The sequence below is a fragment of the Syngnathus acus genome, chromosome 23 (genome assembly GCF_901709675.1).
Source record: "Syngnathus acus chromosome 23, fSynAcu1.2, whole genome shotgun sequence".
Taxonomy (NCBI): domain Eukaryota; kingdom Metazoa; phylum Chordata; class Actinopteri; order Syngnathiformes; family Syngnathidae; genus Syngnathus; species Syngnathus acus.
Window position 1 is genome coordinate 735,905 of NC_051107.1, and position 27,654 is coordinate 763,558.

A 27,654-nucleotide genomic window follows, 5' to 3' on the forward strand; every position below is an offset into this window, starting at 1 on the left:
AAATACCTCAAAAGCCTTGTCTCTATCTATTTTTCTGAATGAAGTAAGCATTTCCTTACTAGCAATCAATGAAAGTGATGGTGCCCCCTGCTACTGAATTATTGAAAGCTGTATGGGGTAGATCCTCATGTGTGGTAAAGCATGAATGAAATTCAGAGCCTTAATTACCTTCTCCTATCCCAGACTGTGGTTTAATAGACTGGTTGTGTCACTGTGATGTATTTTACAACAGACAGTTAAAATCCAAATGCCTATTAAAAGGTCTTTCTCAATTAAATGGATTTATGTTAATGTCAATATTTCTGTGGTATGAAATTGAGTGCAAATGGTATTGACTAAAAATGTCTGGTAGGGATGATAAACTGAATGTCCTCATCGGTACTTTTAAAATGAAGTGTTGTGATTTGTAGTTCATCTGCTGTCTCTTCCATTTTTTTTATCACACTCACTCTTTTCAATAACAGCCTTGTTTATTTCACAAGTTTCACAACCATTTACTGTCAGGAATGTTTCATGCTGCAGTCCAGGCAGGCAATACAGGTTTAAATGTCAGCTAGCTCTGCAACAGTTGTACAGTTTATCATTTCATTTCACAATTTAACCAGTGCTGGTCAGGTATTTTATTCAGGCAAAAATGGTTCGGGGTTAGGATTTCAGGGCAAAATTTGGAGTTTAAGCCATCCGTTGAATGACATGAACCCTGATATTACATTTAAGAATCTATTTTTTGTAACACGTTATCAGTAAGCTTGGTCAAACAGTATGAGGGCCAAATATTTTACGCCAGGAATCACAAAACTACTCTCCGAGTACCACCATAATGACTAACAGTAAAATTGTTTGTTAGCGTATAGACTATATTACCCCAGCATACCATAACAATAACCCTGACGATTCGTAACGATGAGACAAATGAGCAGGAATTGTATGTGCTGACAAAAATGATACTGTGAATAATTACCAGTTGACTGGAAGTAAAACGAAGACCTGTTAAATCACAAGATGATTAGAAACTTTAAGTAGAGCTTCCCCAGTTTCACAGTGCATTTTTTTAGATTAAAGATTAAAGTCCCAATGATCGTCACACACACACCTGGGTGTGGTGAAATTTGTCCTCTGCATTTAACCCATCCCCGTGTGATTTTAATCCATCCCCTGGGGGAGAGGGGAGCAGTGAGCAGCAGCGGTGCCGCGCTCGGGAATCAGTTGGTGATCTAACCCCCCAATTCCAACCCTTAATGCTGAGTGCCAAGCAGGGAGGTAATGGGTGCCATTTTTATAGTCTTTGGTATGACCCGGCCGGGGTTTGAACCCACAACCTTCCAGTCTCAGGGCGGACACTCTACCACTAGGCCACTGAGCTGGTTTGCAGGGTGACTCATCAGATCTCATTCGTTCGAGGTTTAGATAATGTGTACTGATCAATCAATAAATCAATCAATAAAATGACTCTTTGAATTACAGAGACACAGCCTCCCTCCAGTAACAACCCACAACATGCTTGATGACTCATCAGATCCCATTCTAGCCAACATCCGACGAATCGGCCTTTTCAATTCCAGGAATGACCGTGTCAAGGTACTAGAATGCGTATCAATTTCTTCCCTGAATTGAATTGTACTTGTCTTATTGCCCATTTGTTGAGTTATCTGATTTGGTTTTCAGTCAACTTGTGTTCTTAACTGTTTCTCCTTTACAGGTCATCTTCCATCCTGAATTTCTATCCTCTACGAGTCCTCTGCTACCACTGGATTATGAGGACTTTGTCCGTGGTTGTAACCTTGGAGTATTCCCCTCCTACTATGAGCCTTGGGGATACACACCGGGTATGGTTTGAAAATGTGGCAAAACGTGGTTCCTTTTGCGTATACCAGTTAGATCAAGATCAGTTGTTGAGAAAAAGTATACCGATTCCCATTGTGTTTGTTATCAGTTTCAAGCCAAAAACTGCAAGACCAACAATTTACATTGTTACAGTCAACTTTCACGAGGGGTAAGATGGACTGTAACTGATCAGATCCAACAAAAAGAGCTGGAATGGAAAGTAGCGTTGTAGTCAACACCACACCAACGGAGATCAAGACATCATCGAAACTAGAGATAATCAAGACGATTGTGGTGACCATATTTCCTGAATCTTTCAAGTTTCTTCTGCTTCTTCAGGTGAATGTACTGTAATGGGCATTCCCAGTGTGACGACTAATCTTTCTGGTTTTGGGTGCTTCATGGAGGAACATGTATCAGATCCTGCTGCCTATGGTGTGTAGACGCATACGCACCTACATAGCGTAATTGCCAATAATCCAGACAAACTGACATCTTTTCCTCACTCTCTTCTCAGGTATTTACATCGTGGACCGGCGGTTCCGTTCTGCCGAAGAGTCCTGTAACCAGCTGACTCAGTTCATGTTCAATTTCTGCCAACAGTCACGGCGTCAGCGCATCATCCAGCGCAACAGAGCAGAGAGGTTGTCTGACCTGTTGGACTGGAAATACCTAGGACGGGTTTGTTATTGCAAAAACAATTAGGATTAAATTTTATGGATCATTGGGATCAAATCTGCTCTTTGGCATTTCAAATGATAAGATGTCCAACTTTTGGCGGCTTTTCTTACAGGTTCTTTTGATAGTTTTTTTTAATCAGATAAAAATACTTGCTCTATGGGGTTTAAGTCTGTAGAGTCGATCTAAAACTCATTTAGCCATTGATTTCTATCTCATCTGATCTTGTACAGGAAGCAGGGTCCCACATGGACGTTAGACTTCTTGAAGTTGTTGCTGATACACTATGAAGTGACTAAACCGTATAAAGTCGCTGACGAACGGAGTTAGGACGTGTGCCTTTGTACTTGACGCAGTAAGCAGATGGAGAGTTTGGTTGGTGTAGGTAAATAAAAGACGTCCAGGTTTATTTTCCAAATCAAAAAAAGCGGCAAATAACTCATAACATAAATGTAACCAAAATAACCACGTATAGTTCTCACCGTAAACACGAATAGCTCCAATGCATTGACACAGTCGAAAACGGTTTAATTCCTGTCAACCCCACCGTGGGTTTTATAGCTTCCCAGTGCCATGGACACAAGAGTCCCTCTAGTGACGTGGAGGGTAAATTACAACAATCCAAAAATAACACAAAAGGACAAAAATGGCTCATACACATTCCAAAAGTATTTTCCTGGGTCACTTGATGTTTTTGTCATCAACTCCTGTTCTTTTCCTTGATCCACCTGTCTGGTGTACATTGTTTTCTTCTTTAGGACAGTCCAAACGGATATGTTTGCCATAATTTGAAAGGCATTACATTCTAAGTGTGTTTTGAATTTCTTTGATAAAATCAATGCCGATTTTCTTTTTTTGTCTTCTCATTTACAGTTCTACATTCACGCACGCCTCCTTGCACTCAGCAGAGCTTTCCCTGACAAGTTTAAAGTGGACCCCGTGGGACCTTTGAAGGTCAAATCCAACGCTCCAAATTAATAATGTATTAGGGTATTGAAAAAAAAATCAAACATTTATTGCTAGATTTTCGTTTAAATGTCAACGCAATGTTACGCTGCTTCACACTAGTCGAGCTGTATATATCTTGTGAGCAAAGAATGGAGTGAAAATATTATGTACTGGGAATAATCCAGAGAAAGAATTGTTTGCTTACCTTCCATCCATGAATTTTTGGAGGCACGCTCATGTTCAGGTGCAGGTGGTTGCATCTGACCCACATTTGTTAGGCCTTAATTGGCAGTTTAGCATTTGGAAGATTGACAAGCCATCACTTTGGAGTGCATTGACACTCCGACTATGAATACCAAGACTTCCTTTTGCTCAGATTTTAGGGATATATTGAGCATATACATTTGATACACAGAATTGTACATTTGAATAATGTCACAAAAAGAGTTGTCTTCTTTTTTAGTTGCTTTATGACAAAGTCTTTTGATTTTAGAAGGTGTCTTTTGATTTTAGAATTACCCATCAGCCATTTTTTCTCTCCACAGACGGAAGGTTTCCGCTACCCCCGGCCTTACTCGGTGCCCCCCTCTCCGTCCGTGTCTGTCCACTCCACACCCCACCACAGCGACGTGGAGGATGACGATGATGATGAACCCTACGATGAAGACGAGGAGGCCGAAAAGGACCGATTGAACATAAAGGCTCCCTTCGTCCTGGGTGCTGCGCCAGAGGGCAAGAAGAAACAACCAGGGGAATCTGGAAACTGAGATTTAACTGATTTCCAGGATTCCAAAAGAAGGTAAATTGAGAATATGCAGGTGCCAGGACAGATGACTGATGTTTATTTTACGATTTTTCCGGGATATTTTTTCAATATTTTCACCCTGTCTCTACTAGCGAACATATAAAGAATTTCCATTTTTGTTTTCTGGAGAATTCTTGGGGTATGTAAAAAAAAAAAATGGAAAAAAAAGAATATTTGCGCCGACCCCGTGATCCCTTGATGAAGAGGGGGAAAAACAGAGAAAAACTTTCTAACGTTACAAAAAAGTTGTAATCAGGGTGCTGTGAATTTTGGGAAAATGTCTGGCCTATCTATTTTGAAGCACGTATGGATAGAAATGCTGTAAGTTCAAATCATGAATGCAACTTCAGATATTCTCACAGAAATCATGTTATCAGTTTAAATTCTGTTTATTAAAACACCACATTTCAAATATACAGTTTTCAGATTTGCTGATAGAACATACAAAAGACCTTTTCGTCTCCTCCACGCAAAAATGAATAACAACATCTTTCAAACTACGAAGTGGAGCGCTTTCAGAAGTATTCTCTCTTCCACACAGGCATTTCCTGAAAGTACACCTCCTCTGGGTTTTCAACAGCTATGCAAAAAAGAAAAAGACAAGACGATTAGATTTCAGTGGGAACAGCGCATCAGTTCATTCAAATTGTCTGATTTGTTTTAATATGCACTTATCTCTGGATGCGAAATGTTGCGACAATGACATTGTACTTAAAACTGTAAAAATAATAAAAAGATGAAACCCTTGCCTACAATTTATTTGAGATAATTACTGTAAAAAATGATTTCAGTAACAATCATGACTGGGTGCCTGTGTAAAAAAAAATCTGAACTAATGATGGAATCTGTTGTTTCTTGGCCTGAATAGACAATAAATTAATTAATAAATAAATAAATAAATGAGAATAAAAAACACATTTCACTCTGTTTTTACCTCCATCACTGGCCTGCTGCAAAAAGTTGAGCAAAATGGTGGCAGCTTGGTCCACGCTCAGCTTCTCTGTGTTCTGACTGCGGGTCTCTGTTGAGAAACAAATATTATTTTCGATGGTTTAAATTTGTTCCAAACAAAGAATATTTAATTTCTGGTTGTTTTAATTAACTTTGATTATGGTTTCTTATACCATATTGATATGACTCTCAAAAACATGTGGTCACAAATATTTTTGCTGAAACGAGTATATGCTGTACTTGGAATTTATTCTCTTAGCAAATGTTAATGAAAATATAGTTTTCAAATTATTTTTGATAAATGTAGGGGGGGGGGGGGGGGGGGGGGGGAGATAACGGAACCTTTGTGTTTGACTGTTGTTGTGCTCAGGTGCCCAGTTAAGTATAGGAACTCCCTTTTGAACAAATGTTGTGTCCGTCCGTGTCTTCACGCCTTTTCCACATTACCAATGTGTCAGGTCAGTTATGTTTAGAAAGTACTTCTAATGGAATAGTTGAAACGTTTTGTGACGTTTACGTGATAAATGTGGAATAAGTATCTTTGCGAAGTGGGTTGGCGTTATCGTTGGGGTTGTCGGCGGGTACGCACGGCGTACGAGGCTTGTTAATGCTTTGCTAGCGGAAACGTGGTTGGACTACCACGAGATGGCGCTGTTGGCTGCGCTGAAGCTCCCAACGTAATTTGTATTGCGCTTTGGATAATGTTGATTCGTGTAGATTGTAGAATGTCAAAATGCTATGATTTGGTTATTTTAAATCCACTATAAATGTTCGGTAGCTATAGAAAAGCCTTCCCAGCGTTTTATTTAAAAATAAGTCCTCTTAACAGCTTTTTGAGTAACAGTGCTCGTTATTTGATCTGAAATCACAGTATAAATGATTCGACTCTGTATATTTCAGAAGCCAGCAAAAATACCGATGCATGCTTAACTATTGAAAAAACTAATAACAGAAACTTATTTTTGTTGATTATAAATTGTCATAATGTACTTGTGAAGCGATTTGATCATTGATTGTATTAAATAGAGGAAATTTGGGATGGAAAGCAACGAGTCCGTGTTTTCACTTCTCCACATTATCTGTTGCGTATTTTTTAGACGTCTAGACACCTAACCAAAATACTTTTGTTATCCGGGAGTCCAAGATTTTGGGACCCGTAATAGTGATGTGTGTGTTTTTTTTTTAATGTCAACTGTTTCCAGCTGTTTAGCAATTACAGAAATATCTTATAATTCACTTTTACTTATGTAGTAATTTACACTGGTACCTAAATGTAAAGTGTCATACACGTCTCCCTCTTTCCGGTCTTCTGAGATGAACCTGCGTCCTTCTGAGAAATTGCACAGAGTAAAGCATGAAATTTGCAGAATAAAACTTTTGAAGTAACTAAAATGTGTATTGAGCTACAGTACGTACGAGTCCCTTTAAGGTACAACATAGCCTGCGGTGTCCAGTTTCTCCTTTGAAAAGAGCCCTTAAATGTAGGGGAGGGGGGGGGGGGGGGAAACATATTAAAAAATTTAAATTATACACACAAACATATGTTTAAATAACACATTTTAAAAAAAATTACAGAAGATGGATTGGGCATTGTTCATATTTCTGGTAATTTAAGAAAAACGTAAGGAAACCAAACTTTACCTTCGGTGCACTCTGGCTTTGCGTGACAAATGCAACCAGTAAGAGAGTGAGAATATAAATTAAAGTGACAGTCTTCAAACCCTGTAGAGAGGCAAAATCATTTAATATACAATGTCATAACATAATTTTGGGATTATAACACCGTTTGCATATTGTGATTTGGTTACGAGACATTCAAAATATTAAAAACAGCTAAAAACTCAAGCCACTATAACAGTCTTGAAGAATCAATCAAAACGCAACATTGTTACAAATTCAATCTTCCATAATGTCATTTGAGTGAATCTTAATACTTACTTTCATGGTGAACAATATCTCACAAATTTGGTGTCCAGAAGCCAAGCGGATACGGGTGAAAAGGTCCTGAATGACTTAAGCTGCTCTTCCTCCTCGTATTTATATCCTCAAGACGGCAAAGCCTCCCAGTGGCTCCCCTCTTCTTCATGCTTGTAGCAATAGGTCACAACAGTTTGATGAACGGGGTGGGCGGGTGCCAAGAGCGCGAATGAATGGAGGCTACCGATCAATTTATCGTGTTCATTGACTGGATGTAGTATGCTGTAAATATTTCTGAATTAAAAACGCTGCTGTAAGCAATTCCAGCTTCGCCAACGGCGCAATTTTTCAAAATGATATTGTAGGGTGCAGGGAAGGAAGGCCAATAGAAAATGAGTCAGTTGATGTCAATAGTGTCCCACAGAGTATTGATGTTTGACCGTTGCGCATAAAAGCAAACAATGGAAGAATGAAAGATGAGTCTTATGCAACTCCAACTACCAACCCATTCAATGTATTTGCAATTCTGTTGAGAGCGGGCTACACAACAATTAAATTTGGTTAATCATATCAAACCCAATTTTTAAGGTTCCATTTTTGGGGGTAATAAAATCTATGCAATACGGAACATTTTTCACTTTCATTTTCAAGAAATAATTAGAGTATTGTCTGGCTTTGTTTGCATTACATTGAAATAAAACAGCGACACTTCTTTATTCAACCACTGGTTAATAATAATCAACCAAAAAAAGAAAATGGTGACATTTCTTCCCTTTCCATTTTGTCACAAAACATTCATTGACATTTACAATAGTCTTTTTCATAACGAGTACGGCATCGGTGAATCTTTAAATCAATTAAAGAAAAGCTCTTTAAAGTAGCAAAACAGGCCTCCTGCATTGTGATTGAACTGGGGAAAAAAGCCTGGGTCCAGCTCATTAAATACTGAAATCTAACCAAAATTGAACTGAGCAATGTTCACATGTATGAATGTTACACTAAACACGCAAAACAAGGCTCATCAGAGAGAAAGCAGGCAGCTATGAATGAGCGACACACACGTATAGCTCTACTGCTTATCTCTGTAGCCCTTATTGTCTACGTGCCTGCATAAAACCGTGTGGGTGTGTCTGTGTGTGTCAGTGTGTGTAGAGGTGTGTGTGTGTGTGTGTTTTATGACAGACGAGTCGGCCATATTTTCCAACATCGGTTCCTTATCGATGGAGATGCCCTGGACTCTTCTTCTCCTTGCTGGGGCCTGATAGAACTCGAACCGGGACCACCATGTCAGTTGCGTCTTCCTTGTGTCTTGTTTTTCGCCCCCTAATCAGCAGCACACTTCTCTTTAGGCTTTAATTTCAGGCGGTGAAGTGTATATCTGCTCCGAGTTCTCTGCCGCAAGTTCCTCTGAAAGAAAATTGACATTATTTGGGATTGACTTCAGGATCTACATAACAAATGTAATAAATAGTCTTGATACAAAGATATTCACAGAACCGAAGACTTTCGGACTAATGGTGAAGAGTCTACAACAAATAATAGCGTACAGTTGCCTCCATTTAACCTCACGGACAAATTAGCTAATCTACCTTTCCGAAATAATAAATCGAATTATGATTCCAAAGGCCATAAAGGGAAGTATTACCAGGAAGAACACATTTCCAGAGGCCATAGGTTTTCCCCACTGCTGTTTGCCACAGACGAAGTGTGCCATCTTCAGAGCCGCTGGCGTACAGCTCGCCGTCCGGACTGAAGCGGACACAGTGCACAGGACCAAAATGACCTTTATAAGATTCTGCGGATGGAAGAAAAAAATATAATTGTGTTGGATGCAGATAAAATATGCTCAGTGATGTGCTCGCTTTTATGAGACGAATGAAGTGAACAGTAAAGCTCTTACCCAGCTCTTCCTTGGTGCTGTAGTCAAATTTATAAAGCTTGAAGTCCTCTCCACCGGCAACAAAAAAGTCCTTGTCTGGGTGGAGGGACGCAGAGTTGATGGTAGCTGGGGCATCTACAGACTTGATCAGGTCAAGGCTGAATAATTAAATGGCATCTTATTGTTACAATATGACATTTGTATTGTAAAAAATTTAATGAAATCAGAGTCAACCTTTATTGCAAATTGTGAATGTGAGATTTAGCTCCATAGAGCTGTCACTATATATTTTATATTATAGTGTAATATTTTTTAGAATTGATTATTGTATTATCATGTGTATATTATATTATATAAAATTTTATTTTGCATGAAAGTGTATTACCAAACAAATTTCCCCATTTTTTATTTATTTGGTATTGTTTCGTGATTAAAACAAGTAAATAATTAAACAATATTGCACAAGAAGGATTAATGTGTACTCCCCAAGCTTTTTGATTGTTGTGCGGTTATTGTTTTCCGTAGTTAAAGCAGACGTTTGCAAATGTCTTGTTTTGATTACAAACAAATGATAATACAAAAATTAATTGTTGTTGAGGCTGACAAAAATGCCTGTAAATTATTAATCAATTATTAAAAGTTGCCGATTAATGTGATAATAAATTAACAGCTCTTTTGACAGCTCTACAGCACAAATAGATGATTCTAAAAGGAAAATGAATCAGATGGCACTTTCCAGATTTTTTTTTTTGAATGATCTGTTTGCGGCAAGGCTTCACTGTGACCTACCTGAGAGCATTGTAGAAAGCGATCGTCTTTCCGTATGTGATCACGAGAATTTCACCGTCGACCACATACTCCATGCTGCTCACCGACGTATCAAACGTCAGCGTCTTTACCACCTCCATTGAGGTCCTGTCCCACAATCTGGTAATGTTCAAAAAACGTTTGATAACTAACTGGAGAATGATTCCATGTCAACTAAATGCAAAGTTTCATTCCACTGACCGTATGGTTTTATCCTCTGCTGCTGACAGAATTTGTTTGTCGTCATTACACCACAGGGCCTTCTTGATTGGCGAGGTATGACCGGCGATTTCCTGTGGTGCTGGAGACACAACATATGTCCCCGTGAATGTAAATAAAAACTGAATTTCACTTCTTTACGCACCTGCTTCTGGGCTACTGAGATCGTAGATCCGCAGGAGCTTATCATTTCCTCCAGTCAATAGACAGTTACTATCCTAAAATGAAAACGCTTGACAGAGTTACATGAATTTCTACTGCAACTGTTTGACAAAATAGTTCCACACTCACCTGAGTAAAGGTAACGGTCTTGACAATATGTTTGTGAGCCAACGTGAGGACTTCATCACCACTGACTGCATCCCACACTTTCCTGGAAAGCATATTGAGTACAGAACTAAATATAGGTTATCCTTGTGATGTTTAACCAATTAATATTTGAAATCCAGTAGAAGAATCGCTAGACATCATAAACTAAACAACTCCAACCCTTTTAGGATCTGTGGATCCCATTTTGACGTTTTGGGTGCTGTTTTGCCACAGCAGTGCTGAACCACAACAAACAGAAGATTGTTTATTATTCTAATTCTAGTCAGTCTGGTTTAGGTGATTTGTTTTTACAAACGATTTGTTGCTCCCCGGTAGCCATGGTAACAAAAGTCACACAAATCATTGGTGTCGCAATAGAACGGGTGGCGTGTTATTACTGCCTCCTCAAAACGGGACGTTTTAGAAGGTTTAAAATAATTGTGTGAGGATATTTCGATAACAGTCCACTCACGCTGAGAAGTCGGCCGCAGCAGTGGCTGCCTTGGTGGCGTCGGTGTTCAGAGTGGCTCCCCAAACAGCACCTTTGTGACCCAGAAACGTTCCAATCCAGTCTCCTGTGTCTCCCTGGCGCATCATGGGCTTGCCATCTAAACAAACAGGAAAAATAAAGTGAAATGTTTCTGGAAAGTTGACTTACTCCAGACAGAAAAAACGCAATCGCAATAAGAAAGCGTCCTTTTTGTTGAACGGGACATACGCACATCTGACAGTGGAATAAAATTTCTTAAAATGGAACCCAAGGTCAGAAAATAAAATGAAAACACCAGAGGCCCCCCTAAATTTAACCCTGTGGAACACCATATGACAATGGGGAAGAGCGGGACTCAGAGCAACCAAGGCATGTAAACGACAAATCAGACTAGATCAAATCACATGAAAAAAGTGACCACAGATCCTAATTCAGAGTGATTTCAATTAGAATGATAAAAGACAAAAGTCTCCATGTAAACCTGGCTGTAGTCTCCAGTATCAGGTTGTCATCTAAGAAGGATTTCAACTGAGTGTACCACATTTCTATTTTTTAGAATTTTCAAATTGAAAGGCAGCTTGGAAATGGGTCAAATTTATGACAAAACATCTTGATCAAGACCCGGTTTCCTGAGCATAGGTTGCAGCACTGCATGTTAAATTTGTTAAAGGACTACACCAGAATACATACTGCAGTTGATAATGGCCAAAGCCGATTAGAAATTAGGAGAAATAACGATGGGTGAGTTCCTGTAATACAAATTAAAAAGAAAATCTGGTCTCACCTTTGCAGGCGCTGATGAGAAAGTAGCCATAAGGAGTGATTCCACTGAAGGCCAAATCCACCACAGGCCTAGTATGACCGGAACAAGTGAGCGGTGTCTGTCTCATCGCCATGGTCCTCCAGTTGGGTAGATGACGGTTCGCACGAACCGGGTGTCACTTTATCTGCTAGCTAGCTGGTGAGGCTAACAGGGGAAGGGAAACACGCTCTAAGTTTACGAGGCGATATGCGTTGTATTGAAGTGCCAGCTTGTGACTGTTTTAAAGGTACAAAAAGGAGAAAATTCTGCGTATTCTTTAGCCCAACTTGAACGGCGGGTTTCCCTTCCCAGCAAAGGAATGGCTATCGTGCTAATAGCTACAACATAGCAACTAACTAGCAACGTGCAATGCGGTGGAACGACTACGGGGTTAATATAACCCGGTATTCCGCTTGCCACAGCGGGGTTACACTTCCGGGGTTGCGGTTTCAAAATAAAACATTTGTTTATGTGTATAGTATGACTTGACACATTGTAAATGGCGAGTCATGCCGATGAAATCACTTACGACCCAGCCGATTCAGTTCCAGAAATGGGCAAACTACGGCCCGCGGGCCACATCCGGCCCACGGGGCCGTTTAATCTGGCCCGCCAAACCTGAATAAATTGTATTATTATTATTTTTGGGGTCATTTTCCCTGCAATTACTATGTTTCCCCAGTAGATGGGGAAGCGCCCGCCCGCGCATTAATCCCGGGAGCCGTCTCAGAAAGCTCGGTGCACACTCACAAGTGCGTGTGCGCACTCAGTAGTATGTAGTAATTTCATCTATCAGTGCCGAATTTCGAGTGTAGGCTGTGACGTCAATATTCTCGTAATTCGCGCGCTGAGTTTTCAGATACAGTGTTACGCTAATGCCACCCACAAACCTTCCCCTGGAATCCTTCCATTAAAATGAGTGGCCCGAAGAAAAGAAAGGTGGACACTGAGTGCCGAATTTGAAAAAAGAGTGGACAATTTGGCTCGACCTACGTGTGTGAGAAGACGTTCAGCCACATGAACGTCAACAAAGCCCGTCACAGATCTAGGTTAACGGACCGACACCTCGGCTCTATCCTAAGAATCACCACAACAAATTTTACTCCAGACTATGATGCACTAGCAAAAAAGGGAAACCAACAATACTATTGATTTCTTTATTACTTTATTTAGATGTATTCTTTCACTGATTCTTCAAGATGATGTATTTGGTCAGAATGTTTGCCGTTGGATGTGATTTCGCCTCATTAGATAAACATATTTCATAAATCTGACCTGCAGGCGCAGAAGTGATGGAAAATGTTATTCATCATAACAGTGTCGTATTTAATAAGAATCACTGATAGTAGTTTTTTGGTGAAATATTTTTTTAATGCTGTTAATAAATGCATTTGTTTTCAAAAAGCTTTTTTCAATATCCATGCTTTAGTATCTACTAAAAGTAAAAACCTTTTATGCAATGACCTTTACATGTCATTTATATTACTTCACACAAACACTACATCCATCTGCTCCTGGTTCGGCCCCCCGGTCAAAATTTAGAACCCAATTCGGCCCGCAAGTCAAAAAGTTTGCCCACCCCTGTCCTCGACCCTCCCAAAAGTGAACCTTTTTGCAAATTGATCCATTTTTTAAATTTAATTTGGCTTTTACAAAATAAATCATAATAATAATTTCTAATATAAATATCTTTTTTGCCATAGGCTCACAATTCAATGATTTGTGTATGTATTTTGTAGTAATTCTAAAATATTTGAATCCAACGTCACTTTCTTTTTTTTAATTTGTATTTTTTAACGACACCAACGGGATGAGTTTGATTTTGAGGCGGCCTCTCCCAGTGCTTTTGAGTTGATGTCTTTCGCCCCCTGCTGGATACTATGATGCTCACGAAACACGTTACATTAAATTTGAATTTATGTACAGCTGCAACAATTTATTACGACTATTTTTTTAACTGACCCAATTTTTAACCTAATTCTTTGGGGAGGGATCATTTTTCCTTCAACACTATTACTGCTGCTGCTGCTAGTAATATGATTACTTCTGATGTATTTTCCTCGCAAATGGGCTGTTTTGTTACAAATTGCATTCTTTTATTTTGATTAATAGTAATCTCATTCTAATTGTATTTTTGTGAGTTGTTTTTTAATTCAGTGAGTAGTCTTTCATATTTGTTCTGAAATCTATTACAGCCGTTCATGCCATGTAAACGGGCGTGCGGTGTTACTATAGGCAGCGCGCTGTAGTCCTAACTGTAGTCCTGTAACCTGTATCTGCAGCTGGATCAAACAAAGGGAATGTCCTGCTTCTCGGCTGCGAGAACAGATGGCGGCTGGAACCTGGTGAATAAGCAGAAAACAGAGGGAGTGGACGCGGATGCGGATCATGAGGGCTGCATCACTTGAAGCGTCATGTGGCTGGTGATGACTCAATCTGGCGTTGAGGATGAGAGCACTTTGTGGATATTTGGTTGTTTTCTACGCGCCATTTGAAGCAGCTTAATCCTCAAAGGGTGGCGGTGTGGATTTCTAGTCTGCTGTGTCTCCCTCCTGCGGACGCGCAGTTCCACTCATCCGACGCAGGGAGGGAGGAGAGGGGCGATGGCCGCCGGTGGAGCAGCGGGAGGATGCGGAGACACGGTGGAGCGGTGTCGGGCCGAGGTGGAGCGCCTTACTCGGGAGCTGGCGGAGGCCAACCGCGAGAAGATCCGGGCGGCGGAGTGCGGGCTGGCGGTTCTGGAGGAGAACCAGAGCTTGAAGCAGCAGTGTGCCGAGCTCGAGGCCGATCAGGAGGCTCTGAGGCTGGAGTTGGAACAGCTGCAGGAGGTGGGCTCAGCAGGGGTACGGTTTTGTTACTTGGAAAAAGTAAAGAATTGGTATAGGACAAAGGAGAATAATTTTAAGTTTCTACATACTTTCATGAAATTGATTTGAGTCATGTATAGGTCGACTCATCACTGACTGGCAATTTGCCTCATCAGCTTCAAATATTACTCTTGAATAACAGATTGAAAATTGGAAAAATGCACGAGCTATAACAGTTTTTGAACAGCGGCAAATTAACCGACAGAGTGTATCTAAGAGTGTACTAAGTGATAAAGCCGAGGGAAAACTAATAAGAAAAATCCTATACAATTCCAAGACTTGAGTCGAGCGGCCATCAAGGCAATTACATTTGTTGGCATCTTAAACACGCAGCATAAAATAGTCTGCTGACCTCACAACGGGGTTGCTACAAACATCTAATAAGACAAGTAAAGAATATCAAGCCTAATGACCTGTAAACGATTTTGATGGATTTGTTAACAGTATATTTGTAATGGTAGAGAATCAAATGGTTTAAATTAACTAAAAATGACTGGACATGGTTCAAATACTTTTTCTATGTAGAATGCATGCATCCATTTGTCTTGTGGGACTTTAACAGTATACTTACTGTAATGCCCTCACATGTGACAAAGAAAAGCCACGGTCACAAATGCACTTTTCAAATCTTATTTAATTGGAAGAAGAGTAAAACACAATGAGCACAATTGCGCAAGAGCAGCCATTGGCCACAGCTCAGATTTACTTCCTGTCTAATTTTGCATTTTGTGTTCAAGTGTGAGTAAAGCTACAAAGTTAGCCAAACATAAGATTTAAGTGAGTGCCTGAACTTCTGCTCACTCATTCATTGCCAGCCCACTAAAAAAAATTATGTTTGACGTCAATGGGAGTTCAAGTTAAGTGTTGAATGACCATTAAGATTAAAATCTTGCTTTCTAAACACCTGCAAAATTCAACTTTTTTTTATATCGCGGAGGGGATTATTTAGATTACATCTTCAAAATTGGTTTTATATCTGAGCCTTAAGCGATTCAGTCAGTAACTTGATAATTCCTCTTCCCAAAAGAGCACATCTGACAAATTCTGCCTTTATCCCCTTTCTAACTTATTTATTATTAAAAACGAAATAAAGTGTGCACTGGTGCTAAGGGACATACTATGGCACAGTAATGGAAAATAAATGGATGAAGAGAGGAGGGATAATCAGATTTAAAAATACTTCATTCCACTCCCTTGGCACCGGCCTTTTGTTTTACTGTCCTCATCCTGTCATTGCTCCATTGTTCTCAACACTACTCCTGACATGAGCAAGACAACAATGTTGTTTTCATCCGTCAATTCGAAACTCATTAAGGGAAAATATTGGAGCTTCCTTTCATGTATGAAATTCCTCATTTACAATAGAGACAGCTAAGCAGCTAATCAACATCAGTGGCGGAGATATGTGGAAGTCCGGGTTCGTCAGGAATCATGTCTGAATACAAATTTTACAAGAATCTATATTTTGAATAGATCATTGTGGAGTAGGGCTGTCACTATCGAATATTTTTAGAATCGATTATTCTATCGATTAATTTATCAAATAATTGGATAACATTTTATTTGCACGAAAGTGAATTTCAAAACCATTTTTTCCCATTTACTATTGTTTATTTGGTATTGTTAAGTGATACAAAATAACTAAATAACATTCAAACAATATCACACAAGAGGTCTTAATTTCTATTAATCAATTAATTTTGACAGCTCTACCGGTGGGGTACAGCTAGGAGCAACTATTAGATTTCAAATCATATGAAAATGGTTAATTTGTGTAGTTGCAGTATATATTAGAGTGCCTCCAGAATACACCCACACGGGCTGGATCTAGATAAAATTTGGGCCAAATTGCTTTTCTGTGTTTCAACATGGCGTTAACTTAATAACTCCATGAGACAGACACTCATGTGGTAACCCAAGATCTAACCCAGTGGTTCCCAAAGTGGGCGGTACCGCCCCCCTGGGGGCGGTGGAAAGATCTGGGGGGGCGGTGAGGAAGAAAGGGGCGGTAGGGGGGCGGTAGGGGGGCGGCAGTCGATTTGTACACAACACGCCGCTCTGGCCCAGTCAGATCCGACAGCATAGACTACAAAAGCAAAAGCTCAGGTTTGTAATTTCAAGCTTGTAATGTTCAGAATTTTATCTTATAATAAAAACCGCATTCTGGCGGTCAACATCATCTTGAGTTCAAGTCAACATGAAATTGGGGACTCGCCAGAACGCGCCGTGTTGTGTTGTGTTGAGCTGGTTAGGGCAGTGGTCCCCAACCACCGGGCCGCGGACCGGTACCGGTCCGTGGGTCACTTCTTTCCAAGCAAAGAAACCGACTGAAAATAACTGACCGCGGGGATCTACGACTTCTTCTTAGTGAGTTCCAGCCTGATGTTGAGAAGCTTATGTCCCTGCACCAAGCACATCCATCCCATTAATATTACATGTGAGACAATGAAGGTTACTGGTGGAATGTTTATTTACGATTCTATGTTGCTGAAACAGTTAAAACTGCTAAAAAATAAATTGGTTTACTAAATACTAAATTGGGTTTTATTTGTGAAATACACATTTGTGTTTAACCTTTCTCTTTTCAAATTGCAGCAAACCAAATATCAAGAAAGAGGTGTTTGTTTCCATATGTGCCTTGGGGGGGGGGGCGCTAGGAATTCACTGGGGAGCCAAAGGGGGCGCCAGCCTGCAAAAGTTTGGGAACCACTGATCTAACCGATCTGCTATAGGAGTCATAGAGCAAGACTACTAGGACTGACGTAAACTTATTACGCGTTTTCATTTCAGATTCAGATTTCAGTTCAGCAACATCAGAAGGTTTTTCATTAAAATTGTCTATAGTTTAACAGAAACCTGAAGTTTGATATAAAATCCACATTATATAAACAACGACATTGAACATTCAAAATCCCTGATGAAATTATCATGACCTCATCGTTATAAATAATTCATGACGACGCTTCCAAACGTGCGTATGCTATTGTGAGTGTGTGCCGGGCAGGCGCATTTCCACACATGCATTTTTCAGGCAGTTAGTCTGCTCTTGAGTGCTTCTGCTCTGTGGCTCTGTGTTATTCATAACCAAAAGAGCTAGAGACCTGGAAGTTACAGCTCAAAAACATTCATAAAGACAGGTCAAATGATTAAACATAATAAAACGCCATAGCACTTGAATTTCACCGAGAACACCAAAATGAAGCTCATATTGTCCTAAAACCTTGCTAGAAAGCTGACCGACAATCACCAATGACGTCATACCAAGCAGAGAGGCGTGTCATTGACAGTGACATAACAGAAAAGTAACGGAACAAGTACTCCTTCACCTTTTAACACTGATGCTTCTGCCTCGTGCATTCTTCATCAACACTTCACTCACCACAAATACATCACACACAACGCCTATTGGAACACCTTTAAGATTCATTTGAACAAGATCGAGGCTAAAGATCTGGAGTAAGAAAACAACACTCATTACATTACAGTATTGATTTATACCAGACAGACTCATTATTGATTATGCTCTAAATCCTCATTTGGCGCACTGGGCAAAGGTTGGGCACAGTACTGTGAAAAAATCTCAAATTACCACTAGATTTGTTGTTCTAGCAACTCTATAATGACCAAGAAGCAAGAATACAAGAAGCACAAAACAAAAGGAAATGAAAACATATGATTGTTTAATTGTAAATAACCATCAAATTTAAAAAATATTTTTCATCTGTTATCTTTATAAAATAATCCAAAAACAGATGTGGTGCCCATAGAGGCGCTGGAGGTTAATGCAGTCGTTAAACTTGAGTTGCTATTAACTCAATCACTGCCAGCCCAGTTAGAATGGATCTTTAACGTCAATAGCCATCTATGGGAGTGAATGAGTTAATTGGCAATCCATTCATTTATGCTACACTATTATACCACCACTCTCCACATATACCGTATTGACCCGAATATAAGATGACCCTGATTATAAGACGACCCCCTCTTTTTCAAGACTCAAGTTTGAAAAAAAGACTTTTTGAACACCAAATTTAATTTTTATACAGAAAATAATTACAGTACATCTGTTATGATTATAACAATATATTCGAGAGAAAAAGCATGTTATTTTGCCTCATTCAAATCATACAAAAACTGTCTATCACATCTTAATATCTGAACATTTAAATATGTAAACTAAAGTGCAATCACATTTGTAAATGAATGGCTTCTGGTTTTTCCATTTTCTGTTATCTCTTCTCTTATTTTCTTTTTTCTTTCTTACCGCTATTTTTTATTTTTCTTCTTCGTGCTACCGCTATTTTTATTTTTATTCTTCGTGACAGGGGTTCGCTTTAGCCTGGGGAGTTAAGTTCAGCATTCGGGTTAAAGATATCTGGCGCCATCTAGCGTTGTGAATGGGTATAATGTCTAGACCCCGAATGTAAGACGACCCCCATTTCTTATTTCAATGCAAAAAACACGATCTCATATTCAGGCCAATACAGTAGGTTAAAACTGTTTAGCTAAGATACAGTTACAAACCTATTGAGTGAATGCTAAATCAGTGTGGACATTGTAAATGATACCTTTCTTATGTTGTGACTTGTACAAGTGAAAGTAAAATGCAGTCACCCAATCTGAGAACAAATAAATGTTGAAAAAACAAAATAAGCATCGACAATAATATTTTCATTGTACAATGAAAAATAAATAACTGCAATGGGGTGTTTTGTATATTTTTCCTCCCTGCAGTATAAACTCTTCATTGGAGAGTGACAATATGAATTTTTAATATCTGTGGTGTTCTCTTGATTAATAAAATGATTAGTAAACATAAATGATTATGAAATAGAAAAGCTAAATCAGTCTGCTTTTATGAAGGACTAGAGAAAAGAGAATTATTACTTTTGAGAACCTGAAATCAGAAGATTCGGACGTTCTTTTGTTAAAACCTGGCGCTAAATGATACTCGATTATTAAAATACAAGGTGATTAATGTCATAATTAGTTTGTCAATTAATTTTGATAAATCGAGACGAACAAAGAATCAATACTACACATAGGTCATCACTTGCAGGCTTACTGAGTGTTCTCAAAACTAAAACCAAGTAAAGAAACATTTCAGCTCCTGTGGCATGGATTTGCCTTGTGTTTGATTCGTGCTATACAAATTTCCTCGTGTGTAACTCAAAGGATGAGGCTCCAAATGCAAGCAATGTGATGCCAATTTGTCATACGACTCTGAGTCCCTGCTGACTAGGAAATGCAAATGAAATTGTGAACCAGGTTATTGCATGAACATGTGGGATTGTGGTGTGACTTAAATTCGGAATATGATGATTCACACTGAATTTTGACATCAGGTGATGGAACTATAAGATTACAAAGTCAGCATGCCCACAACCCAAGTGAGGATAAGCGGTGCAGAAAATGGATGGATGTTCAACCTTGATTTTTATCTGACTTATTATATACACCGTACAAGTCAGCAAATACTAAAATAGAGCTACTAATCAATAAACATGAGAACAGCTACCAGGTTGTAAGATGACTCAGAGTGAGTGAGAGAGTGAGAGAGTGAGTGAGTGAGTGAGTGAGTGAGTGAGTGAGTGAGTGAGTGAATCCCAGATTGTGGGTGATTTTATATGGACAACTATCCATCCATCCATTTTCTGTACCGCTTTGTCCCCATGGGGGTCGCGGGCGTGCTGGAGCATATCCCAGCGGTCATCGGGCAGTAGGCGGGGGACACCCTGAACCGGTTGATGGACAACTACTGCTGTCTATTTTTTCATCCCAATTTATTATTATTTTTGAATGATTTCTCTTACATGTTAAATTTTTTAATGTCAAAATCCTGACATTTATCAATTATGAATGTTTTGCGTATGGCGCTTCAAAAATCCATTCCAATCACTCCAATCCGTCTTTATTTGACTTTATTTAACAATTTAAAAGCATGCACGGCGCTTTACATAGCAAAAATTGCATAATACAATAGAGAACACAAAAGTGGGTACATTTAAAAACAAATCTCAGTCATAAAAGGATCAATAACATCTTTAGGAATAAATAAATAAATAAATAAATAAATAAATAGACAGGTAGGTAAACGAATAAACAAAGGAAGGAAGGAAGGAAGGAAGGAAGGAAGGAAGGAAGGAAAGCAAGCAAGCAAGAAAGAAAGCAAGAAAGCAAGAAAGAAAGAAAGAAAGGTTGTCTACAGATCTCAATTTTTATGATCTCTGGAGGATCTGGATCAATTTACTGTTTTCCCCTAATGTTCCTTGCCTTCTTCAGGTTTGATTTGTCTCCAGTTCAGTGGCTATGTCATATTTCGAGAGAATCTTTGATTTCCTTTTTGTTTTTCTACACAATTCATCTTGGCTTTGTGCTCGTAGAAAACTTCCATATGCTCACTTTTTTGTTGTTAAGTATACTGTAAACACTAATTATGTTAATATTAACCAGACTCATTTTCAGCCCTGTAATTTTCATCACTCAGACTGGCCCACCAACGTTTTAAAGAAGACAAAATTGTACCTTTATATTCGTGTATCAAACTAATTTACCAACATTGATATTCATATTTTATTTGATAAAAAATCAAAACACTTAAAACAAGGATGCTGTAACAAACACAATTAATCAATTACTTTTCTAACTTTACTAACTTTACGATCGCCACATAAGCTTTCCCAGCATGCTTTGCTATGGTTACCCTTGTGACTGTGTACAGTGTTTAAGTGTTGCTGTAGCTTAGCTAGCTGGTTACCGTTGTCTTGTATATTTAATAGAGAATAGCTTGTAGCTTTAGCTTTCCCAACACTGGTTAAGACAAAGACATAAACTGAGAACGAGATTTCCATGTCAACATGTCTGATTGATTGATTGATTGATTGATCGATTGTTTGATTGATTCAATGATCCGAACAGCTCATGCTTTACACTCTCTCGCTCCACCCAGGCATTTGGTCAGGCCTACTCCACCCAGCGTAAGGTGGCCGAGGATGGCGAGACCAACGAGGAGACACTGCTGCAGGAGTCTGCTACCAAGGAAGCTTACTACATGGGCCGGCTCTTGGAGCTTCAGGCCGAGGTCAAGCACAGCCAGGCCACTGCGGCCAATGCACAAGCCGACAATGACCATCTGAGCTGCCTGCTACAGGAGTTACGAGAGGTAAAGTGCAGAGTTACGCATATGGAGTGACTCAGAACAAGAAAACACATGGATTTAAATCCAATTGGATACTAAAGCCAAAAGCTGTAGTTCTAAGCACACTAATAAGTCGAATCAGAAGACTGTAATACAAAAGTGGGCTTTCTTTCTTCTTGCTTTGTCTCAGCAGAGTAATGAAATGTTGGAGCTACAGCGTAGCCGCATGCGAGAAGAGATCGGGGAGTACAAGTTTCGAGAGGCAAGGTTGATTCAGGACTACACGGAGCTGGAAGAGGAAAACATTTCTCTGCAGAAACTGGTTTCAACCCTCAAACAGAATCAGGTACAGATTTGTACGTGGATCATGACTGCAACACAGCACCAAATTATTTGGAAATTTAGAAATCCCATGGAGTGATTTTTAAATAACTACTGACCTACTCGGATGTTCTGTGACCCCCCCCCCCCTTTTTTTTTTTGGGTGTAGTGGAGTGTAGCTTGGACTTGGAGCAAATGTTATCCATAACATTAAGAAATGTATAGTTTTCAAATTACCTAAGAAACTTGTTTTAGGATTTGGGAATAAACCGACACAAGGACAAGGAGAACATGCAGAGATTTGGAATTTTGATAATCTAACTGTGACTCATTTATTGATAGCAAATCAAACTAATTGATTTTTACCTCGATTTATGATTCAGGTGGAATATGAAGGCTTAAAACATGAAATCAAGGTTTTGGAAGAAGAGACAGATGTTCTTGACAGCCAGTTGCAGGATGCGCTGCGTTTGAAGGACATCTCTGACTCCCATCTGGAGGAAGCACTGGAGTCGCTGAAGAGCGAGCGTGAGCAGAAGAATCACATGCGCAGAGAGCTGGTTCATCATCTGAGCATGTGTGATGTGGCGTACACTGGCAGCGCACACCTGACGTTCACGTCGGCACCACCCAGCGGCACAGCTACTCCTACAACTTTGCTCTCGCCAACCGCAGAAAATCCGTTAAGGTATTACAACAGAACCTCTGAAAAGTCAAACCACTATAAGATGCATGTCAAGAACATTTCCAACAGAGTTTTATTCTGAACCTACAGATGTAATGGCCATGTCCAAGGTGCAACACAAATGGCCACAGCTTCAGCGACGGTGGCTGGTGCTAACAGAGAATGTCGGAGTACGAGTCGTAAAACCGAAGGTGTGGCGACGTCAGACCTCTTCAGCGAGATGAACCTGACAGAGGTTCAGAAGCTCAAGCAACAGCTGTTAATCGTGAGATCCTTTAAAGTTTCTTTTTGTAGAACCGACTTGGTATCCTCTTTATCGTGAGTGTCAGAATGACGTATGAGATTATTTCAACATCTGCTAAATTCATAACAGAACGTTTAAATCCTATTTAAATCCAAACGCTCGTGAATAATTTTGTGTAAAACGATGCTGACGGACAGCATTCCCACTGTGCACACTTCAGTCCCTGAGCCATAGATATTCACTTGTCCTTTTTTATTCCAACATATAATTCCCATATTAGTATACCGTACGTTTCAAAACCACTGTGTACCAGATAAAATCTTATTTATTTCCCATTCAACTGTGCCATCGACTACAGTCCAGCAGAGTGTTTGCTTTTATTGCTCATTCCCCAGGCTGATAGACTTTCATTCCAAATCGCCCTTCAGGTTTTGCATCTTAAAAATATGGTAACTTCTGCTCCTTTCAGGTGGAACGTGAGAAAATAGCACTCATAGACAGTTTGCAGGAATCCCAGACGCAGCTCAAACACACCCAGGGTGCTCTGTCTGAACAACACGAGAAGACCCTCCGCCTTAGCCAAAAGGTCACCGCCCTATGCCGCGGACAGCAAGGGGCCCAGACCAGTTTTGATTCTCTGCTCAACCCCGAAGACCTTAAGGGACTTGACCATGAGAAAACCGAAGTTGGGGACGAAAATGAGGATGAGCATGGCACAGTGTGTAAAAGTCCAGTATTTCCATACCAGTCACCAGGTTTGGAGATCTTGCAATGCAAATACCAGGTGGCTGTGACCGAGGTGGTTGAGCTCAAGTCGGAAGTGAAAGCCCTGCGGGACAGGTTGGCTCAGTGTGGGGAAGCGCATGAGAAGCCAAGAGGAAATGCTCTGCAACAGAGACTGGAGAGGAAGGTAACAGCATTAGAAAAGAGCTGCCACGAGGGGAAAGAGAAGGTAAGCTTATATTCTCTGTCTTTTTGTATTACCATAAATCCACAAATATATTTAGATTTGACAGCTAATAGATCTTGTGTCTCAAATCGTCGTGTAATTTGACCAAAAAAAAAACAAACTCATGGACACATCCTTTGTAACAACAACATTCAACAACATCCTGCCAACAATCAAACACTGTCGTGGTTTGGGGCTGCTCTGCTGTCGAGGACCTGGATGACTTGCTGTGATTAACGGAACAATAAATTCAGCTGTGTATCAGAAAACCATACAGGAAAACATTTGTCGATTAGTTTGTACCCTCAAGCTAAAGTGCTCTTGGGTTATCCTGGAATGACTGAGATGTCCCATGTCAGATTTCTAGATTGGAGGCTGAGTTGCAGGCGGCTCAGTCGGCAGCCGGTGAGAGCCAAGGGGCTTTAAATGCAGCTCAGGATGAACTGGTGATGCTGAGTGAGGAGCTTGCCCAGCTCTACTACCATGTCTGTCTCTGCAACAACGACACACCCAACCGTGTCATGCTGGACTACTACAGGTAGTACTCACGCTGGTTTTAGTCGCATGTATTTACACTATTAGCCATTCTGGCAAATGATAAAGCTCTGGTGTACAAACGACCTTTAACTCTACTTGAAACTCCCGAGCATCTCTATTTTCTCTTCTAGACAGGGCAGGGGGCTCAGGGGCCTTTCCGCCACTCTCAAAGCCATGTCTGCCGACAACAGTAAAGTTCTCCTCACGCCACGCCTTGCCAGGAGACTGGCCACCGCTACTTCCACAACCTCAACTTCCGGGGAGTCCCGGAGTCCCTCCGAGTCTCCGTCCAAAGAACCGCTATCCGGTGGGGATAGAGGGAGAGACAGTAAAGAGGGGGACAAGGAGCTTATTCGGGGTCAATCGGAGCAAAGCCTGACTTCCTACAGTCCTCCGACCCGGTCACCTAGCATCAGTGCCTCATCATCGTCCTCGTCATCCTCATCGCCCGCCTTGGAGCCAGCTGGTGAGCTACGAAGAGAGCCCTTGAACATCTACAACCTCAACGCCATCATCCGAGACCAGGTAAAGTTGACTTTACATATCTTTATTTTCATTTCTACTACTCTGTACTTGTTTCCTTCACCGGATTTGATTTATTTCTAAAACATTTCAATCTCGATTCTCAGGTAAAGCACCTGCAGAGAGCAGTGGATCGGGCTCTTCAGCTGTCCAGGCAGAGATCTGCAGCAAGGGAACTGGCTCCTTTGCTTGACAAGGACAAAGAAAGCTGTTTGGAGGAGATCCTGAAGCTGAAGTCTCTGCTCAGCACCAAGAGAGAGCAGATAGCCACTCTCCGGCTGGTCCTCAAAGCTACCAAACAGGTGGGGGTTAGGGTTAGCGCAATAATTGGGAGCATGAGACAAAGACGACATGGGACAATCACTGCAAGGATTCAAACCAGATGTTACATTTCCTTTGTTTTAGCTAGTAGCCTTTTCTGATCACGACCCCAAGCAATTATTTTTTAAATTTGCTGATGTTTCGGGTGATGTGTATCTGTGTGTATTTTTCACAGACAGCAGAGGGGGCTCTTACTAACCTGAAGAGCAAGTATGAGGCAGAGAAGTCAATGGTGACCGACACAATGACAAAGCTAAGGAATGAGTTAAAGGCCTTAAAAGAGGATGCGGCCACTTTCTCCTCTGTACGAGCAATGTTTGCCACCAGGTCAGTGAGCCGATGCAAGCAATGAAAAAAATTCAGACGCCAAACCGCATTGTCGAGTTGCTATACAGACCTGAACAGTGACACAAAGCACAGGATAATCAAATGTCCGGCAGCATCCAAATCCAGCAGATGGGTCCAAGATAATATTTTGAGGAAGAGCCTGAGAATATATTCTGTCAGCCTTGAGTCTTTTGCTGGAGCTCTCATTGGGAATCAATTCTCGATTAATTCTCCAAGGCGAGCAGTCAAATTCTCCACGAAAAAACTTGCAAAGTGTCTCAAAAGTTGCATTCAACCTTGCGAAGGAGCTCACTCATATTGGCCACACGCCCATTTTGACTAGTACATAAAGAAATTGACAATATTTTAGCTAACTCACAGAAGTATAGTGGCCCAAAGGGGTCAAACAGGTTTCTTACTGTATTGGCTAGAAACCTACGCTACAGGTCCAATAGTTAGAGGACACAATTATTTAACATGTTGGCAGTGATTAACCAGATCCATGAGAATTAGGTTGTTATATCCACCTCATATCATATCCTCTTGCTTTTTGTTAATTACATGGTTTGAGCCTCATCTTTTTATCCCTCAGGTGCGATGAGTATGTGACCCAGCTGGATGAGATGCAAAGACAGCTGGCCGCAGCTGAGGATGAAAAGAAGACATTGAACTATCTCCTGCGAATGGCCATTCAACAAAAATTGGCCCTCACCCAGCGTCTTGAAGACTTGGCATTCGATCAAGAGCAAACACACCATAACCGTGGGAGCAGGGTGACCCGCAGGAAGACCAGCGCCCCCAAAGTAAGTCTCGCAACCTCAGCTTCAGCCTCAGATTTGGTGCAGGGCTCTGGTTCGAACTTGGTCCCCAGTTGCTCCTCCCCTTCCTGCCTTAATAGTCCAACATCAGTTGTTTCTACTGCTACAGACTCGTCCTTAACTCTGACATCCCCTATATCACACATACCCTGCCGCAGTCCATCGTCACCAGCGATCGCCTCGACAGTCGAAACTCTGATGGTAGAAAGTTCCCCGTCACTGGAGGTGTCAACCCCGTCCTCAACCCCTCAAAGGCTTACTCAGTCACGGTGGACCCTTGGAATGCGAACGCTTGTCGTTGATTCCCATAGTTTCCGAATTACATCTCCTTTCTCCCGTAGCGCGACTCCTTCAAGACATGTCACCCCAGATACTCAAGCCACTACCATGACAACAACCAGACCTAACCAAGCAGGCTCCGCCCCTTCGTCTCCCTATCGATCCCCATTACTGGGTCTCAAACGCTCTTTGTGGAGCCCATTACCCCGGACTCGTCCGTTGTCCAGGTTGACCGGTACCTCGGTGCATCACATTCCCTCGTCGTCCTCTCACTACTCTTCTTCCCACTCTCCGTCTTCCTCCCACAGTTATTCACCCATCTACTACAGCCCTTCCGGCACGACATCATACAGCCACTCTAGCCACTATACTCCTCTCTACCCCAGATATTACAGTTCCTACCGACCCAGACACTGACCCTACATTTTTATTCCTCCTTGTTGAAACTAAATCTTGCTTAAGTTCTCTTTTTCTGTTACTTGAGTTGTGTGAGTTCACAGAGAGGAGGAAAACATGTGGCGTCCCTTTTCCCGTTTTCTATTTTCCTGTGCCTACACTTTGGCCAATGGATTTGGAATATTTTGTGACATTTCTCAGGGAGTTGATACCAGGAGCACAAGTGGCCCTGCCTTCCATTTCTTTCTGTGACGGCTCTTTAGTCGAAACGGGGACATTAACAGACTTTTTTAGCATTTTGAGTTGACAACTCACATGCAAGATTTGTTAAAAACAACAAAAGAATTCTGATATTCACTGGACTATCACATAGCCTTTATCAGTGTGCTATCCACTCTGTTTGAAATGATATTGAAACTCACATTCTTTATCCACAAATGGTCATCTGTAAGTGTTTTTACACTTTGAAGTAAAGGACTAAAGTGTGCTGTCTGGGATGAAGTTGGTTAATACAGCCAACACAGTGGCGTAGCCAGGAATTTTTCCAGTAGGGGCGCGCGCCCACAGGAAAAAAAATCTAACATCACCCACGCCGTTCGCTGATCGCTAAAACAACATCCG

The 27,654-nt window shown here is 40.7% G+C and overlaps 4 protein-coding genes across 10 annotated transcripts in view; 2 read left to right on the top strand and 2 right to left on the bottom strand.

Moving 5' to 3' along the window:
- Nucleotides 1-5,024, top strand: part of gys2 (glycogen synthase 2) — a 40,411-nt gene extending 35,387 nt beyond the window's left edge. Inside the window, exons 11-17 of one of the 3 annotated variants that reach the window (XM_037243816.1) lie at nucleotides 1,465-1,578; nucleotides 1,700-1,826; nucleotides 2,164-2,259; nucleotides 2,342-2,505; nucleotides 3,376-3,456; nucleotides 3,996-4,249; nucleotides 4,757-5,010. In XM_037243816.1, the coding sequence (XP_037099711.1) occupies nucleotides 1,465-1,578; nucleotides 1,700-1,826; nucleotides 2,164-2,259; nucleotides 2,342-2,505; nucleotides 3,376-3,456; nucleotides 3,996-4,217 (804 nt within the window). In that variant the 3' untranslated portion in view covers nucleotides 4,218-4,249; nucleotides 4,757-5,010. Of the gene's footprint in view, nucleotides 1-1,464; nucleotides 1,579-1,699; nucleotides 1,827-2,163; nucleotides 2,260-2,341; nucleotides 2,506-3,375; nucleotides 3,457-3,995; nucleotides 4,250-4,674 lie in introns of those variants that run through there. The other 2 variants (XM_037243814.1, XM_037243817.1) reach the window with 2 other exon arrangements.
- On the bottom strand, nucleotides 4,477-7,501 carry spx (spexin hormone). Of its 2 annotated transcripts, none has more exons than XM_037243823.1 (6): nucleotides 7,145-7,501; nucleotides 6,848-6,928; nucleotides 6,623-6,680; nucleotides 6,474-6,536; nucleotides 5,179-5,276; nucleotides 4,477-4,835 (listed from the first exon to the last, which is right to left on the bottom strand). In XM_037243823.1, the coding sequence occupies exons 1-6, from the start codon at nucleotides 7,148-7,150 to the stop codon at nucleotides 4,629-4,631; spliced, it is 513 nt and encodes a 170-aa protein (XP_037099718.1). In that variant the 5' UTR covers nucleotides 7,151-7,501; the 3' UTR covers nucleotides 4,477-4,628. The 2 variants fall into 2 exon arrangements, with proteins under 2 accessions (XP_037099718.1, XP_037099720.1); XM_037243825.1 differs by having other exon boundaries at nucleotides 4,716-4,835; nucleotides 5,190-5,276.
- Nucleotides 7,502-7,807: 306 nt separating this feature from the next.
- Nucleotides 7,808-12,033, bottom strand: LOC119117512 (serine/threonine kinase receptor associated protein). The gene is made up of 9 exons (XM_037243822.1): nucleotides 11,612-12,033; nucleotides 10,810-10,945; nucleotides 10,320-10,401; nucleotides 10,174-10,246; nucleotides 10,011-10,110; nucleotides 9,792-9,929; nucleotides 9,024-9,160; nucleotides 8,769-8,918; nucleotides 7,808-8,530 (listed from the first exon to the last, which is right to left on the bottom strand). Exons 1-9 carry the CDS (start codon nucleotides 11,721-11,723, stop codon nucleotides 8,469-8,471), a joined length of 990 nt encoding a protein of 329 aa, XP_037099717.1. The 5' UTR covers nucleotides 11,724-12,033; the 3' UTR covers nucleotides 7,808-8,468.
- A 1,302-nt stretch (nucleotides 12,034-13,335) lies between these two features.
- On the top strand, nucleotides 13,336-27,546 carry LOC119117415 (protein bicaudal D homolog 1-like). Of its 4 annotated transcripts, none has more exons than XM_037243659.1 (11): nucleotides 13,336-14,472; nucleotides 21,446-21,658; nucleotides 21,825-21,980; nucleotides 22,339-22,643; nucleotides 22,731-22,905; nucleotides 23,354-23,836; nucleotides 24,193-24,371; nucleotides 24,502-24,895; nucleotides 25,000-25,194; nucleotides 25,389-25,540; nucleotides 26,133-27,546. In XM_037243659.1, exons 1-11 carry the CDS (start codon nucleotides 14,233-14,235, stop codon nucleotides 27,052-27,054), a joined length of 3,414 nt encoding a protein of 1,137 aa, XP_037099554.1. In that variant the 5' UTR covers nucleotides 13,336-14,232; the 3' UTR covers nucleotides 27,055-27,546. The 4 variants fall into 4 exon arrangements, with proteins under 4 accessions (XP_037099554.1, XP_037099555.1, XP_037099556.1 ...); XM_037243660.1 differs by having other exon boundaries at nucleotides 21,828-21,980; XM_037243661.1 differs by having other exon boundaries at nucleotides 13,337-14,457.
- The last annotated feature ends 108 nt before the right edge of the window (nucleotides 27,547-27,654 follow it).